The sequence below is a fragment of the Hemibagrus wyckioides genome, linkage group LG27 (assembly GCF_019097595.1).
Source record: "Hemibagrus wyckioides isolate EC202008001 linkage group LG27, SWU_Hwy_1.0, whole genome shotgun sequence".
Classification (NCBI taxonomy): Eukaryota; Metazoa; Chordata; class Actinopteri; order Siluriformes; family Bagridae; genus Hemibagrus; species Hemibagrus wyckioides.
In genome coordinates, this window is record NC_080736.1 from 12,878,163 (window position 1) to 12,897,270 (window position 19,108).

Genomic DNA, 19,108 nt, shown 5'->3' on the forward strand with positions numbered 1-19,108 from the left:
CTGCTGTGCTTCCTCATTGACTTTTTCACAGCTTGAGAGCTGTGATGTTCTCCCTTCTCCTCCACCTCCTCCTCCTCCTCCTCTCTCCCCCATGCTGCTCATCTATACATATCCCTTCCTGACACAAACGAAAGTGCTGTGGTAGGGAAAAATACACATTTAGAAATCACACACATACAGTAACCATTCAAAAATGATGCAGAATTAAAAATAATTTATTGCTAATAAATTTGCCCTATAAGCATAGAGTATATGCAGGAGAATGGCAGATAGAATACAGACATCCATTCAGACATATGTATTCATGTTTAATACAAAACGGCAAGAATTTTAATTCCTCAATCTCGATCTAATTCATTTCACTCTAGATCGCTAAAATACAGCGTAGCCTACTGCATATGTTCAGTTCTGATGTTATGATCAGAGCTGTGTTTAAATATTTAATCTAATCTGTGTTTGCCTGTCAAGACATTAGCCACATGATATAACCTAGAACAAAGGATATACACAATAAGAACAAGTCTTAAATTACTAAATGTTATTCCATGCATAATACAAAAGTACTAAAGAATACACCACAATCTCCCAGTAGTCATTAGCTGTCTTTCAGCTCAACATCACAACTGTGCAATAATAGATACTCCACAGTGACAGGAAATCCACTGACTCTAATCTATCATTCACTAACTTCCCACCAAATTAAAGCACATTAAAAAAAAGCTAAAGCCTCTTTAGTCCTGAATCCTTTTTCCTCTTATTAAAGATTTTATGTTGGTCTCTCAATCTCTCACTCTCTCCCTCACCACAGTTCTGTATTGCACTCTCACACTCTCACCTCGTTGCTTAGCTGATGATTCTCGCCTGTCCTCATGTAATCAGATTTCTTCTTTCTTGCCTCAAGTTGTGTGTACAAATATCTCTGCGTCTCTGAGCCAACACCTTATGAATTACAGCTGCATGGATTGGAAGGTAATTAATAATAAGGGCAATAGAACTCGAAACAGGTAATTAATCAATTTGTAAATGTGAAAGCTGTAATGTTGAAGGTTTTTAAAAAATTAACAGCTTAAGTTGAAGAGCTAAAATGAGGGAAGGAAGTGTACATACAACCAGAGTGGAAATGAGTTTGAACCATTTCTCCTATGAAAGTTTGGTGATAGATTGGTTTGATTTGTGAGGCAGAATATTTTCTAATGGCTCTAATGGATTAGATACATCTTTTGGAGCATGGAGCTAATGGCTCTTTCAGCAGGGTCAACATAGTGCAACCTGGCCTCAGGAGAATTGTGGGAAACAGACAGGAAACACACACAATGAAGATTAGAACCAGAGCAGGCTTACAGGCTTGGAGACAGTGGGTATATATAGTGTATATATATATATATATATATATATATATATATATATATATATATATATATATATATATATATATATATATATATATATATATATATATATATACACATACATATACTAAATCTTTTTTTATACATCTGTTCAACTGAAGTTTCCGATCAGATCAGAACATGTGATTTAATTCAGTGGCGGATCACTGATTATAATCAGATGGCCACTTAAGCCCTTAACCCTTCTGCTCCAGGGTCGTCATCATCATCTGGGATATAAAGAAAAGAATTTCACTGTGCTGTAATGTATATGTGACAAATAGACTTTTTCGAATTTTCTATACCAGCAACTCTGACTGCAAATTACAGGTATATATTAATTCACTTGGTCATACAGACAATCATATATTTGATGTGATCTGAAACTAATAATAATTTAAATTTTTTTTAACGAACTATTATTTAACAAAGTAAAACAAACAGTGAAATTGAGTCACAAGTACCCATGCTTTGAAACAGTACATTTTCTATAATGAGAGAATCTTCAGGACAAAGTTTCTTGTTGTCATGACCAGAATGTGGGGATTGTTTTTTGATTATTTATTTGTTTTTTGCCTTTGTTATGAACTGCAGGAGAGAGAAAACAAGGAGCATTCCAGGTTGTGCTGTTACAGGAAAATAGTCAACTTCAGGGTCACATTACCCCATCTCTTTTTTTTTGTTTTATTGTGTTATTAATAAGTCTCTAATTCTTCAAATAGAATTTGGTCCATGATATAATCATAACCCTAATTAACCCTTAATAATTTTAGGAGGAAAAAAACTGAATGTGAGCCTAATTTATTTTTATATTCAATTTTCATGGTGATTATTAAGCAAATAAAAAGAAAATCGGTTCATAATTTGCTGTATTACAGATTTGCAAACACACAACAGTGATTACATGCTGAATTAACCTTAATTACACAATTATTGCACAAAATATTCTTATATGCTGATGGTTTAGTCTAGGCTGTTTTTCATGCTGAGCATGTTTTGTAAATAATTTTATGTAAATTAAGGTGACTTGTAAGGGATGCAAATGTCTAAACTGTACCTAGAGCAACTGTTTAGGTCCATGGTGGATGTGTCGAATGGGTCTCTGAAATTAGGTCAACAGACTAGATTCAGATGGGGAAACTGAATCACTACAAACCACCACAACAGCTTCCGTGCCACAGAATCTATGTAACTATACTATAGGTTTCTTCCAAATATATATTTCCACTGTTGGAACATATTCTTACAAATCTCTGAAAGCCAGAGCATATGATTTACAGCACTTTTCATCATCATCAAATTTTTTCAGTGAGTCCTTGTGCCCTGTAGATGAGGGCAGGGCAGGGATGGGACATCACAGAAGACCTTTGTATTCATCTACAGAGTGGACCAAAACCATGCCAGCAAAATTCCCTCTTAGCATAGCAGAGCCACTGGACCCCGTAATTGTAGAGGCCATGCACCCTTCTCTTGGTGCATTTCACACTCACACTCTCTCACCTGTATAGTGAAGGATGATTCATCTGAAAAGATCCTTTTATTTAAAATGTGAATCCATCTTTGTAATTTACTGCAACCTTTCTATTATAACCTTCTCCGTGTCGTTGTTGATGTAGTTGAATATTAGCATCCTGTGTTAACATTCTCAGTGACCTGAACAACACTTACACTAATGCATTAGCATCAGGCTCAGTGAATATGTGCTTTGCACTATAATTTCTAACCTTATTTCATAATGTCCCATAGATCAAACTGTAGATGTCACTTTAGTCTGTTGTCACTGTTCTTATTGAGACACTGCCAGCTGAGCAGCAGTCTATGTACCTTAATAATGAACCCTCTATCAGAGTCAATTTGAGCAGGTCAACCAGGCCTACTCAGCATTTTTTCTAGACTCCACAGACAAGAGTAAAATTGCTTTACACACTGTAGCAATGCGGTAGGTGTCCACTAATAAAGAAAATATGTTTTCCTTTTGATAGTTTTATTACAATTCTCTCGAGTATTACAGAACTACACACCAGAATATGAGCTTGTGAGAGGGAAAGAAGAAAACAAAAATACTATTCTATAAAAGTCCTGCAGTGACAGAAGGAGGATTGCTGTTAAATGTGATATTTATGGTGCCCTTATCCAGAGCAACATACAGGGGCCCAGCAGTGACAGTTTGGTGGTCCTGGGATTTGAACTCCAAACCTTCCAATCAGTAATCCAACTATTTGAGCACTGAGCTACCACACACAGTGCAGGTAATGTGGAACAACCCAGTGAATGGCTCTGTTCAGCAAGACTTACTCTGATTTACATTTAGATTTAGATTAGTTTTCTTTAGTGGCCATTTCCTTGAGTGGCCATGTCCTTGAGGCTCTGTAATGCAAAAAGTACACTTGGTGATCTACTATTTAATGATTTTGTACCAAATAATGTAAATGTAATGTAAAGGATCTCAAACATGAAATTGTTTACAGGCAGTTTTTATTCACTTTGGTGTAGATCACAAAAACATCCACAGAACACTGGAAAAGATACATCTTCCTGAGCCTCAGCTCAGACCACACAAACAAAAATTGCTAGTCAAAGACTCTAGATTTAGGGTAAATCTCAATATATCACAACATTTTCATTAATGATCGCATATTACAGTGTGAATCACTATGACACCACACACAGAAATAAAACTGTGAACATTTACGAGAATATAAATAGAAAGAAATCAGACAAGTTAAGTAGATGCCCGGTGTGGAATTGTGCACATGTGGCGTGTGTGCTTTTTTAATTATTTTAACAAGTTCTCAATAGCATGCACTAGTAAGTCAAGCAAAACTTGTGAAATATGGTTTCAAAAGAACTTCATTTTCAATAGTGATAAGGAATGTATTGTTGGGCAGATTATTACTAGCAAAATGTATACAATGTTCACAGCGAGGTGGTGATCCCAGCAATAACACCTAAGTTGCTTAAAAATGTGTACACACTATGTGCAAGGGAAACACCAGCAAGACTCCAAAGAAGTGTGTCATAGAAGTAAATATTCCACATGCAAAACAAGGACTGTGAACAATATTTTTCATGAGTGAACTAAAGTTACATGCAATTTTCCCACTTTTCTCATACTTTTGCATTGTTGATCACTATTTTTACTAACAATCTTAATTGGATAAGAGGCTGTGTTCACAAAATTTTTTTTTTTTTAAATATTCAAGAAAATCTGAGTTAAATATGGAATCAAGCTGTAAAAGTGGGAGTGACCTTGTTACTATAGGATATACAGCAGAGGGCTGCATGAAGAACCAAGAAATGAAATGCAATTCGAATTGCTTATTGCATCAACAATTAACAAACAAACCAAACAAAAACAACCAAAACGTGTGGTGGTGCAGCAGGTAGCATTGTAACAATCACCTTTCCAGTGTCCCTGGTTTGATCCTGATTTTAGATTAATGAGTTTGGATGCAAGGTGAAGATTCTGTAAATTCTACCAACCACATGCAGATTGGCTATGCTGAGGCTGAGGATAGGCTGAGGATTCACTAAGACCTGGATAAAACAGGTACTATTAGTTGATTGATTGATTGATTGAACAAACAACTTAATGGAGTGTAGTGTGTTCAGGGGAAAGAGAATTTAGGTAAAACCTCTGGATAGCTTCTGCTACAGAAACTCTTATCAGTAAGAACTACATTTGTGAATTAATTTTAGTGTAAAACGGGAGTTTTAAAATTAGGAGCAAAATCATCAATTATAAAAAAAAAAATTGGTCACTTTTAACCTGCTTTATATCTATTGTAAGCTTCTTTTAGCTTATTGTGAACACAGCCCCAGGGCTCTACACTGGTCATGTGTTACTTGTTTTGATGTTTTGCTATCAGCTATGAACACTGAATGAAGTGCCACTAGTTTTAAAAATTTTTGCTCAGCAGACATTACTGAAAAATCAAGGCATTTTCAGTGCATAGATCTCTTTGGGGATTGGTGACACTACATGTAACAACTTTTTGCCCACAATTTATATAGTACTTATTTTGTAATAGTTTAAATTAAGCTTTTGTGCTTATAACATAGTTTCTCCACAAAAATGACAAAGCAGGAGAAACTGCAAACATTCACAGTCCAAAGAGAACAAAACAGGACCAAAAGATCACAACTTCAGGTTTCCCTGCATGAGTTCACAAGAGCCGACAGAGTGAAATAATTTATTTGGATGCAGTCCACATGCAGACAAACCCGTTGTCAGTCTGACCTCTGATCACAGATAGAGACAGAGATCTGTGCCTTGGTTCTACTTAAGCCCCCCTTCCCTGCTTTCGTTGCTGAAGGTGGCTGTGGGGGACTTCTGGGTACACCAGAAATCCAGTGAAGGTGATGTACTTTGCGTGATTACTGTATGCACCGAATCCTTCCCTTTGGTGACTATAGAGCCACACTGTATCTCCCTTTTGCAGTTGCAGCATCAGGCTTTGACTCTGTAAAGCCTTTTCAGTATCACTGTCATCATATATCATAGCCTGGACCTCCAAGTGATTCTTCATCAGCTTCACAGAAAGGGTCTTGTGCGGCAGCTTACCAGCATTAAATGAAAAGTAGTAGGCTCCAGGTACACGGCATATGAATACACCTGAACTCATGTTAAAGTCATTGCCAATGTTGACAAATTCAGTGTCGAATGCTATTGGCTTGTGCTCAGGATAGCCTTTATCTATGCCAAGAATGCTCTGGGTGCGACCAACAGAGAAAGCAGACCTCTGATCCTCCTCCTCCTCAACATCCCTTCTCTCTTCATTGATCTCGTCTTCTTTCTTTTCTTCACTCACAGTCCCCTCTGTGTCCACTTGCTGTGGTGTATGGTGGCTGAATATTGTTGCTTGGTCATCACTGGTCTGTTCTTTGTGTTCTTGGAATGTATATATATCTGGGTAAATCAGGTATCCACTGAATGTTGTGTAGTGCCCTGTGTTGCTATAGATTGCATAACGTGGGTCACCATGGAGACGTAGCCAGACAGTGTCACCAAAGTCGAGTTGCAGCATGGCACTTTGACTCTGGACCTTGCGTTCCTCACCCCCGTTGTCATCATATATGATTGCCTGTACCTCATTCCGGTTCTTCATCAGCATCACAGACAGGTCCCGGTGTGGGAACTTCCCCACAGTGAAGGAGAAGTAGTATGCTCCAGGGATCCGGCAGCGAAATAAGCCTGTTTTTGGTTCAAAGTCACCACCGATATTTACATAGATCTTGTCAAAGGTGATAACCATCTTTGGCCCACCCTCCATACTAGTAGTGCGAGCAACAGAAAATGCTGATCGCAGCTCCACCGCATCGGGCATGCGTGCAAAAGCCCACACAGCCACCCCATGACACAAAGCACATAACAGCAGTGACCTGGCAGCTGGCAGCATCACTCCTGTTGGGAAAGAAGAGAAACATTTCAGAATCAGATACAGGAATTTTAAACAATATGAAATGAATGTTTTAATTACACTTGAATTACACTTTTACTTGAATGGAATTCAGAAGATTATTGATGAAGCAAATGATGTTTCATTTATTTAATAACCACTTATCCTGACCAGGCTTGCTGTGAATCCAGGAACACTGTTCTCAGTGTAGATATACACACCAGACCATCTGTCTTTTTTATCTGCCTTGATCCTTTTGAAGAATCTTTATGGCTCAATATTTTAAAATCAGCCTCAACTGTCAGGCGCAAGAGGATTGTTATGCTGGCATAATTGGATAATTTGTCATTTAGCTTCAAAAGTGACCATATAAAGTGCAACAATCATGCATTATACAATCTTTTTTCTGTTTTTAGTGAATGGAAAACAATCTCAGTATTATGAAGAAAGGATTTTATTAGTTAAAATGAGTTCCAACATTACAGGAATCTGAACAATGCTGAACAAACAAGTGAATATCTGTTTTTAATTATTATTGATTATTGATACTTTATTTGATCTTTATTTATAATAAACTGAATTTCATACAAGCAAACATAAAGATTTTACATTATATACCAAGGACTTGCAACTAGACTGTGTGTTTGTATCGTCGTTAATAATAGATATTATAGATGCGAAGTGCCAGCAGGGGGTAAAATTTAAAACACAGTATATATTACCGCCTTTGGTGACTGTTGTACTACAAGAACTCTAATAACAGGCTCAGCCTCCTTCCCTCGCCTGCAGAAGGGAGTTTAATGAGATACATGCTGGATCAGAGTAATAAAGGGTAGCAGAAGCTGACTCAACGCCATTGCATAATGTGTGCTATCTCAGTTGTGTAATCGTTTTTTTTAAGAGAACAATATTTTTAAATTATTTTTACTTAGATAATAGTGTCTCTGTTCACCTGAGTCTCTTCTAATCAGAGGATCATTTAGAATTGCAACAGCTTCAGTCAGCCATGAAACAACACTACAAACTGCTTCCTGCCTGTACAGAAGCTGAAAGCATGCGCAAAATATTATGAATAATAATGCAGATCAGATTCTCATAATGAGATCTCCTGAGATTCAAGAAAAGTAAGGGGAAATGGAGTATGGCATAATAATGATATGGTTTCTGTGTTTTTAAATAAGGCTAACTGATATGTTAAATGTATGTGCAAATCTGATTCATTGCTGTTTGTTTTCTATATGGCCAAATGTATATACATATCACACCCATATGTAGACTTTGCCCAAACTGTTACCATAATGTTGGATTGTATAGGATTGTCGTTGTATTTCCTTTCACTGGAATTAAGTGGCCCAAACCTGTTTCAGCATGGCAATGCCCATGTGCACAAAATGAGACAAGGTTTGTCATAACCGAAGTGAAGAACTCGAGTGTCCTGCACAAAGCCCTGACCTTGACCCCACTGAACCTTTGGGATAAAGTGAAACAGTGAATGCACCCCTGGCTTCTTTACCCAACATCAGTTCAATCTCATTAATGCTGTTGTGGCTGAAAAATCCCCACAGCCATGTCCTGAATTCTAGTGGAAATCCTGCCCAGGTTAATATAATTATTAACAGCAAATGGAGACTAAATCTGGGAAGGTGTGATTGTTAGGCGTCCGCATACTTTTCTCCATAGTATAGTGTATTCCTCTTTCTACCACAAGTTTAGTTTTTCTGGTCAAGGTTTACAATATTTTGACGGGTATATATTCTACTTTTTCTACCTACAGTTCAGTTTCATGAAATCATATTCTACCTCTAAACAAAATAATGCATTGACAGACACAGTAAGTACAATGTAATTGTGCCTGCTCTATCTATACTTTAAAAAAAAGAGGCATTTCTATTCATCCTGATAGCTGACACTCGACTACAATACATCACAACAAGCACCAGCGCATTTGTCCATCCCAGTCACATTGCCTCATACATCCAGCTGATAGGCAAACATACTATCATACAAATCACTGTTCAAGCTGACAAACAACTCAAATGCTGAAAAAGGTTTTCATAAAAACATTACTGTAAATGTAAATGTAACAGCATTGCTTACATCTACAAAAACAAACACATCTCACGTATGTGAGTCAGCTCCCGACGTTCACAACGACACATGTGGACTGCTGAAAACTTCATGCTGTGAAATGCTCTGTCTGCTGAATAAAAGCCCCCCCTTTTTTAGGTAACATGGATTCATTTTCCCGGGCTTCACTGAAACACAATATAGTGAATTAAATGAGATATTGAAGAGGACATACAGGCAATGAAACAGTGGCAGAGGAAAAAAGAGAACCATTTCCACCTGAGCTGGTTTTTGATGAGAAAGAAAAATCAACTGAGGCTGAAATAGCTCTGTACCTGGCAAAAAGCAGTTATTTCAAAGTAATTTAAAACGTGTATTTTGGTTCAGGCAATTGAGCATACAGTTTGAAGAAACTGAGTCATGTATGCACAGAATACTGTACAATGTACATTTCCTTACAGAAAATAATGTGTTTGTTTGTTTGTGTGTGTGTGTGTGTGTGTGTGTGTGTAGTCTTGTGGGGGATGGATGGAGGTTTACAAAAGGTCTCTGTACTGACAGCACTGCACGATAGTCAAAAGCCCCTATTGCTCAAGACTGTTCCAGATGCACACAAGCTCTCTCTTTTTCAAGAATATAGTAGGACAAAAACAAATAGGACAAATCTGACCACATAATCTTTTTCATATCTCTGTAGTGCAGTGGTTTTGCACCACTGAACTCTGAAATTTTGTAATTGTAACTCTCTTTGTAACGAGGTGTTTATAAGTATTGCAACACTACTATTACATCCCTCTCTGTATGGTTACTGACGTACTGCTCTAGCTGATGGCTGATTACATACTGCATTGAAATTTAATCTCACCTAAAGAACAGCTCTTCTGTTTCTCCTTACATATCACATCATTAAAGTTGTGCTATCGAGCACAATTTCCAGCCTTATTTACTGATGCCTTTCACACTGATCTAAATGCCGATATCACACATTGTTCCAACAGAAGCACAGCCAGCTGAATAGTAATTGAAGCTCCTGCCTCAATAATTAACCCTCTGTTACAGTCACTTAGATGTTTTCCTCTTGCCATCTTCACGTTCAAAAATCAAGGTCAGCTTAGACTTTTTATACATGTTAAAGAACATGGTAGGATGTTAATTGTTTAATTATACAATGTCTAAAATCAACTGCACTTGATATGTCCACTCATTTGTTCAGGATTTTCCTTTAATTTGTTAAGTGTCCACAAATAGAAAGAAACCAGAACTGGATCATGGCCAAAGACAGGGATAGAATCAGGGTCTTTAACAGAGACTAGGCACAAGGTTGTGATCAGTAAGGGCAGTTCTGCTATTTATTATGTTAGGGTAAAGAGATGCATAACACAACCTTTGCTTCAACTGCAATATCAAGTTAAATAAAGTCAGTAGGATCTATTATTTAAGTAAAACTGTGCACTCCTACTATATGCTGTAGGATCTTTGCCTGCCAATTCTTTTTTTTTTAAACAAATGCTTATACTTTCAGCATTAACTCAAATTCTAACTCTAAGGCATATTATTATTACACACATAACAGTTTTATTTGAGGTACAAAAGCAATATCATATATCTTTAAAATGCACTGATGTGTATTGCATTTTTAAAGAATCTCGACAGCTAATTAGATTTTGAATTTGTTTACTCCCTGCTTTCTGCTAATGCTGTGTTATCTGAGACTTCTGTAGACACATGAAACGCATAACAGAGTGTCTATTCATCAAAATGCCATCACTGGCACAAAGGGCTATTGGCTTTGTCCTTTTGACTCACTCTGATAGTTTAGTGTTATTCTTTTCCACAGACATTAGGCTTTTATTTCCTGTTGTGGTATCACTGTCCTGTTTTAACCAGCAACAGTTTAGGGGTCATCAATTTTGGTGGGTGAGAACAAAATTATTAATGACTAATAACTAGTCTCAAACAATATTAAGTAAAGAGACAATCATGTTTGAATTTTTAGAGTAACCCCATAACAGGCATTTAAGAATCGACAACATTCAGACGGTTTGTAGAATTTTAGACATAGCTTTGTTTAAGTGTGTTCAATATAGCATGTGTGATATGTGTGGAAGGTGCACACAGAAGAGCTAATGTTATTAACCAGGTCTGCCAGATTTCAACAAAAGTTCCAGTCCAACTACATATCAAAACCAAACATAGGCCTGAAAGCAGCCCAAACAAATTTTTTGCCGTGGTGCACACACATTCCAAAACATTCACATTATCCACTCCATAAGTCTCCCAATCTTGGCAATATATGTTATAAAAGAAATAATTATGTACATCATATGCACACATGTATTAGATTTAATTCTGATTGTTTTCTTTAAAACAATCAGCTTGCTTGGGGCAGCATGATTCCATCCCCAATACATAGTAGCACTTTTTATACCACCAGGTATAATATTAAATCCAAAGAGGTAAATGGGGCAGTGAGCATGTTTCCCCATAATGGAACATCAGTTTATATCTTTCAAATAGCAAAAATATTTAAAATTAAAAAGCTGCCACTGGTTTTAAATATGTGGGTTTGTGCACCTTGCTAGCAAAGCTCAGTATTATTTGATTAACTATGAAGTTTTTCCGGCTCAATTTTACTGACAAACCACTCACTTCTCAGCTCTTTCACTGCCTCAAAGGGAAATCCTTCAAACATTCTAAAAATTCAAAAATTCTAAAAAAAAAATCTGAATTACTTTGTCCCCAATTTTTAATTGTTGTGCTGATGTTGTGAATGTAGTTCACATGTGGGCTACATTTTGCCACATTACATATTTGCTAAGAAATATGCAAACACTGCAAAAAAAAAAAAAAAGCACACACACACACACACAAAGGTTCCTTAATGGCCTTTGTATGGTCAAAAGTCCCAAATGTAAAAAGGTTTCGATTTTGAACCGTTTCTAAAAGGAAACTCTTTGATGTAAAGTTCTACACAGATCCCATAAGCTCTCCTCTAGAGGAACCAACCATTTTGTGTTGTAGGTTGCATGGTGATGTAAAGTATAGGCCAAATATAAGATATGGATTTTTTTTCATCCTAAGGCTTTTCATTTCACAGAATATTATTAAAGTACATGAACAGCCCATGGTATGAGAGAGAGAGATAGCTGTGCTTATGCCATTTTCTGATTCAAGAACACATTTTCATTTTTGTGTTGCTCTATAATTTGAATGTGTTCTTCCAATTACTCGATGAACCCTGGCAAGCTTGCCCTCTACATGAAGGCAGCCTGTTTGTTTATTATTTCCTGATAAGCAGTAGGGAAATAAATCTGCAGATGATGTAAGGTGATATATCTGCTAACACTGTTTGATTTATCTGCTGATGGATGCCTAATGGTTTCAAATCAACACTGCTGTGCTGTTGCATCTTCCCTGTTGCCAAGAAACACAACAACTTTTGGAGTCCTCCATCAGGGACTAACATTATGCTCTTTTTCTCTACACAGTACCACATAAACTGTCAGTAATCATTTAAACTGTCCAAAAAATTCTCTGTTCTTAAATCTCTGTTCTGTATCTGACTTCTCTTAAAGAGAAGTAAAAGGAAAGCCCTGTGGTTTGGATTTTGGACTACTGATTGGAAGGTTTTGAGTTTGAATCCCAGGACCACCAAGCTGACACTGCTGGGCCCTTGAGCAAGGCCCTTAAGCCTCAATCACATGTTATTTGTATAGATGAGATAAATGTAAGGATAAGGGCATCTCTCAAATGCCATAAATGTAAACATACTGTAAAGATTTGAGAAGCTCTGAGTACTCTTCAGGATACCTCACTGTAAGAGAAGGACTTATCTGCTATGAGAGCCTAAATCAATATAAACTCAGTATTGATGATGGACTCTAGGGACATATCATTGGTTGAAACTAAAACAGGGAAAGGATGAGTGACTGATGTTGGCTCTGAGAATGGAACAAGACACTGGGCAGAAAACTAGTCCTGTGAATTAAACTGGGAGAATCACAAAGGATGGTTTGTACTTTGTCCGAATAATCTGAAAATATGGAACAGTTGTACATTTTTAGCCATTTGCTGGCTCTCTGTTATTGTTTGGATGGTGGCTCAAATCTCTATCCACTATATTTGGCAAAAACATCCAATGAGCACCAAGTCTGCAAGCAGAAACATCTTGGTGATGAGAGAGGAAACTGGCCAGACTGGATTTAGCTCATAGGTAGTGTTCTGTAACTCAAATAGGTACTCTTTACAGCCATAGTGAACTTATGAACCTTTAGGTGGATGGGCTACAACAGTAGATAATGTCACATTGTGGACACTGCTGTCAGGCAAGAACAGCAATCTAAGGCTACAGTGTGCACAGGCTCATAAAACTGGACAATAGGACAACTGAAGATTGGAATTAACCATGACTTCATGGAGCTGGCTTTGTGCAGAGGGGCATTGTTATGCTGGAACAGGTTTAGGCCTCTTGCATGCTACAGTACTCAAAACTTCCAACTTTGTAGCAACAGTTTGCAAGAAGGACATATGGGTGTAATTGTCAGGTGTTCAGAAACTTTATGCCATATAGTGTAGCACAGCTCCATTCATACACGTTCATGCACTTATTTACACCTAGGCACAATTTAGTGTTTCCCGATTCAGCTACTGCCATGTTTTTGAGTTGGGAGAAGCCCAGAGAATGCAAAAGAAATCCAAAAGCAAAGAGCAGTGACAGCAGTTCTACACACTTTGTGCTGATTTTGTAAAATAAAGATAAAAAAAGTTTCTTAATTCCACAGAAAGTATATGCTGAATTAACCATGAAGGTTATTTACATAAAGCTCTAACTATTAGGGCTGAGTGGTATATAAATAGAATTATGATAATTTAAAAAATAATTATAATTATGGTAATTAAAAAAAGGACTGTTTTATAGTAGGGGTGTCATCAAAACCTGTTTCTCATTGATCATGCTGGAGTACTATATTAATCTGTCTCACTCTAATCCTCTTCTCACACATTTCAAAAAGCTGCTCAGTGTCTAAAATGCTAATAATAAGCTTCTTTGGTCTAAACACTGCTCAAAACTCATACAATCCTTGTGGTGAAAATACCCAGCTGGAATAATTTTAGTTTTGCTAAATTTTCCTAATCAATAAGTTGAAAATGTTTTATTGTTAAAATTTGTATTCCAGTAAATATTATTAAATATCGGGTTGCTTACTTGAAGTTATATCAGGTATCTCAATTTAGAAACTAAAAAGCAACTAAACAAAATTGCACAGTGAATGTTTTTGATTATCATTAAAGTATATAAGCTACAGGGCAGTTTATGTTAACACGAGGGTGTTGTATCATACATGACATGTCAATTTTTACAATATTTAAAAATATTGTAGAAAATGTATTTCTAGAGTAATTTTCATGATGTGGCGTTGGATGTTATATCACCAGTGTTGTGACACTTGTCATAAAGCATGAGCAATAGCATACTAGCATCACCTATTGTTTAATATATGACAGCATTTGACAAGCAGCATGACAGGTGTGTGGTTATGTCTGTGTCATGCCACAGGGTTCAAATTAAGGGTGGTCTCATTTTATCATAGTGAGCTGTAATGTTGTAACAGTGAAAACTCATGAGGAGTGAGAAAGTTTATTACAGAAAGTCCACGATCAGGAAAAGTCCAAAATCTAGAATAACCAGAGATCAGCTGTGCAAATCAAAACATTGGTCAAAAGCTAGACAAGGGTGAAAACATGATAAGGAACAGGAAATGGTTTGGAACATACACAATAATTGGAAGATATTCAGATGAAGTGGTTGTTCATTCCTGTGTTCAATTTTTATTCTGAAATTGGCTGTACTTTAGTTGGTTTTTCAAGCTGTGGTGCAAAGTGGTAGATTGAGGCAATCTGTCATTCAGGGTAGATGTTGCGGTATCTGTCATCTGTGACAGCTTTAATGACCCGTTGTGACAGGACACAACTGCTGCTACACTGCAGCTACACCATTATGGTGGTCAAAGTGATGTTGAAAATATAACTCTGTTAAGGTTCTGCTATTACTGTTTTAAAAATCACAACCTGTTACTTTTTCTACACAGTCTGGAGATAAACCTACAGAAAGCTCTTTGTGCAGTTGAGGGTAGATTTTATAGTCGGTTTCATCCATCCATCCAAAAAGGGATACTAGTCCTTGTTTACATCGGACTCATTATTAATTGCTTAACGTCCACAGAACAGATCAGAAGGTGTAGCTTTAAATAATCACTAATTTTTAAAAAACATAATATTATAACTCTCATTGCCATTAAAATTGTTACATGATTTGATGAAATGAAGTATACTCTCATTAGAATAGAAAGACAGCATGGCTTGGCTCTCACTGGTCACTATAATACTTAGCAGTCAGATATCTTAAGGTCATTCTTAGTGTCTCCATCCATGCAGCTTGAGAAGCCAAGCCAATTAACATCCAAAACTGATATATCTGTGGTATGACAAATAATAGGCTCAATGAGGCAAACTAATTAAAACCAGTGCACTGTGGTGTCAAACAACATCTTCCCAGCCTGCATCTTTGTATAACAAGTACAGCCATACATTTCCAGAGGGAATCTTATTTGTGGGGGGAGAAACTGCTCAAGATAACAAAGAAAACATTGGTTTTATAAACAGTTCATCAAATGATATCTAACCAGTTAAGTCCACCTTAAGTCACCATGAATTAATACAGCACTAATTGCAGTACTACTGAGCACCATTCAGAAATAATATGTTGTGTGTGTGTGTGTGCATGTGTGTGTGTGCATGAGAGAGAGAGAGAGAGAGAGAGAGAGAGAGATGATATGACATGATATGATGATATATTTGATAACAATGTTAGCCTTACCAACATTAATTAACAACTATTTAGATATAAATTGGTAACTGCAGTGGATGTGCCCTTATTTAATAAGAAAAAAAGGAAAGAAAAGAAAAGACCACTGCAACATAATCAAGTCACCAGCGAGTCCTCTGAGAGTTTGAGCTAGACAAATGGAGTCATTACACAAATCATTCACACACAGTCACTTAGTGACCCACTCAACCACACATTTTCAAATCAGCTATTAATTTTCCACTGCAATATGCTTTCTAATGGTCTAATTTATGAGAATAAATTTGCTTCACTAATTTAATTATTTGTATTTTTTCTCATAATGTTAACCCATAGGAGAAATTAAAGATAACATAAGACCACTTAAATTATTTGGTATATAACTAATTTGCTTTTGTTTTGAATTACTTAAATACTGGAAAGTAATACTTAACAACTGCTGCTTGTCTTTAGTGGACAATGCAGTTAATACACTGGATTATGGAATATATATATATATATATATATATATATATATATATATATATATATATATATATATATATATATATACTGTATCAGGGTTGGATCACAGATCAAGAAAACAAAAAGCAGAATAGTAATAGAATCAGATATAGCTCTTGTCACTGCCTCAAGCTCCTCATTTAGATCAATATATACTAAGCACAGGCGTAATGTGATTATTATGCAAAAAAACAATTTCTCTATAAAAGATGTAACACAAAATAAAGGCACGAGTGAAAAGAAATTCCTCGTTTTTATCTGCTGTTTAAAAATAGCATCAGTCCTTTGAGAGCTGGCAGTCTCACACTGTCTCATCTTTCGTGCGCACACACACTCTTATGTGCACACACACACACACACACACAGACAAACACACCTGTGAGCTAAGCAGGCTTCTTTGTGGTGTTTAGATCTATTTTATTGTCTTGCCTGTGGGACAGAACACATCAGAGTGTTTTGCTTTTGTTAAAATCACCCCTACACATGGTGTGTGTATGTTCAAATCCCATTCTTCACAAAGCTCAGGTTCACCTTTTGCTTCAATCTGGTTTTCAATCCAGTACTTAATATAGGCAACTAAGTACTACACATGAGAGATAGTGTGAGAAAAGGAGAGAGATGTTGAGATAAAGAAGCAGTGGAGATCACATAGCATGCAGAGATATAAACAGGTCTACAGATAACCTGTCATCGTATAGCTGTTTGAGATTCTAATCAGCTTCACAGGTTGAATTAAACATGCTAAAGGGAATACATTAACAGATAATTGCTTTGATTGCAAATTTATGTAGACAATAAAAAATGCATACAATGCTGTGATCGACATCGCATCAGATCTGAGAAATACAGATACATAGATTCACAAATACATGAAGAGACAGATTCACAGATGCATAGATAGAGAGATTATATTCTTTGATTTTTGCTTACCACTGACTTGTAGATAGAAGGAGGTTTGCATAAAGTTCTGTTAGTCGTATTGTGTGTTGTCTTTCTCTTTCTCTCCTTCTCTCTCTTCCCTTCTCTGCGTGTTTGTTCTCAACCTGCTGCTGATGTCTGGCAAACTGCAGGCATAGCACACACTCACACACACATACACACACACACACACACACATAAGCAGTGAGAGTCATACATTCATTGGAGGATCTAAGAGAAATCGGGGGCTACGAGGAGTTCGGGGGACTCTGGAGAGGACGAACAAAAGAAATGACCATCTGGGGTGACAACAGGGGGAGAATGTGTACATATAAAGAGGCACATGTTAAGATTCACTTCATCTTTTCTTAAGCAGATGGGTATACATGTGGAGAGAATTTATAGATTAAGATGAGCAGGAATGATCAGGAACAGTTTTGAGGTTAATATTTACATTTTGAAAACTGATATTCAGCATTAGCAGAAAAACATAGATGTGTATATGTATTTAATGTGACAGTACTTTTTATATTTTATAAACTGATTCATGTGATATCTCTCAACATATTTACATTTGTTTTAGGAATAGAGGAAACCTTAACCTCAATTACACCTTTCCATTTCATGCATCATAGCATTTACACATATAGCCTAATGTATCTCCAGTTGGACTAAAATCTGGTAGTATTCCCTTTAATATGCAAACCAGTTTGTTACGTTCAAACACCAATTTCCAGTGTTGTTCCCTTAGTTTTGCCTGCTTCATGAAATCATGAATGCATCAAAAAAATAGTGTCTTGGTGGCATTATTAAACTTCAGCAATTACAGAAGAGGTGTGTCATCTATTGGTATGGGTTTTGGTTGACAGATGCATTCACTCTGTGCCTAAAATTCCTCCTGAAGTGAACTGGACTGTAGGTTGCAAACACACGTTCAGCGCATTTACTCTTTCATTTGTATTCTGATCTGTCTTCATCTGGGTATAATACTGAGGCATGAAATGGTCAGATGTAAACATTGTCTGTCAAGCACAATTGGTTTATTTTTTATCACAAGAAAAATGACTGCATTATACCTCTTCACACTATCTTGTCATTACCAACCCCTGAGGAGAACGATGTTAAAGAGGCAAGATAGATAAGTGCACTTCAATTCACAGTTTCAGCTGTCTAACATTATACTAATATCCATCATTTACTGTATGATCTCTCTCTCTCTCTCTCTCTCTCTCTGTATGTTTTTTCTCTCAATAAGCACACAATATTCTACTTACGGAATATAAAATCACTGTTCCTTATGTAAAGTGTTTAACATTCTTTTGGGTTACCAGAGAATAAAAATATCCAAGATGTGATTTATTGGAATTTTCCATTGTAAAGCTTAATGACAGATGTGAGGGAAATTATATTATATTGATAAACAGTATAAAGTACATAGTAGAAAAATTGTCAATTTTCACATTCATAATCACTTAACTGTAGTCTGGTGTATTTTAGCTTGTGTAGATTAAGTAAACATACAGTAAAATCTTCTTTGAATTTGAATCTCATTTGGTCCAGATCTCAGATGTTTGAGAGTCTGCCTATTTTGGTCAGTATAAAATGTATAGCATTTTGGAAAATGATGCTGAAATCAATGGCTCAGCAGATCATTAATGTTCTGTTCTGACATCCTGTGAGAGAATTGCTGTTAAATAAATCAGAATTTATATGACCTTCATCAACAGATCTCATGGTGACAGCTCTTGCTGTCTGTATGCATCTCATTGCTTCTCGGCCTCCAGTAACATGCATGTTCTGTGTGACACATAATCCGTCAAATCTCCCTCACACTGAATGTCCCCAGCCACAGTCTGCGAATCAGTGACAGAGTGAAATGGGATGCTATTCCAATAAATCTCTGTTCTTAGGGATTCAGAAGGCTTTTTTATTGAGCTGCTTTAATCTTAATTCCTCTCAAGGGTAAG

At 36.6% G+C, this 19,108-nt stretch overlaps 1 protein-coding gene across 1 annotated transcript; it reads right to left on the bottom strand.

Annotated features, from left to right (window-relative positions):
* Positions 1 to 3,846: 3,846 nt before the first annotated feature.
* On the bottom strand, positions 3,847 to 17,310 carry c1qtnf4 (C1q and TNF related 4). The gene is made up of 2 exons (XM_058381445.1): positions 17,154 to 17,310; positions 3,847 to 6,792 (listed from the first exon to the last, which is right to left on the bottom strand). The coding sequence occupies exons 1-2, from the start codon at positions 17,182 to 17,184 to the stop codon at positions 5,672 to 5,674; spliced, it is 1,152 nt and encodes a 383-aa protein (XP_058237428.1). The 5' UTR covers positions 17,185 to 17,310; the 3' UTR covers positions 3,847 to 5,671.
* Between the last annotated feature and the right edge of the window lie 1,798 nt (positions 17,311 to 19,108).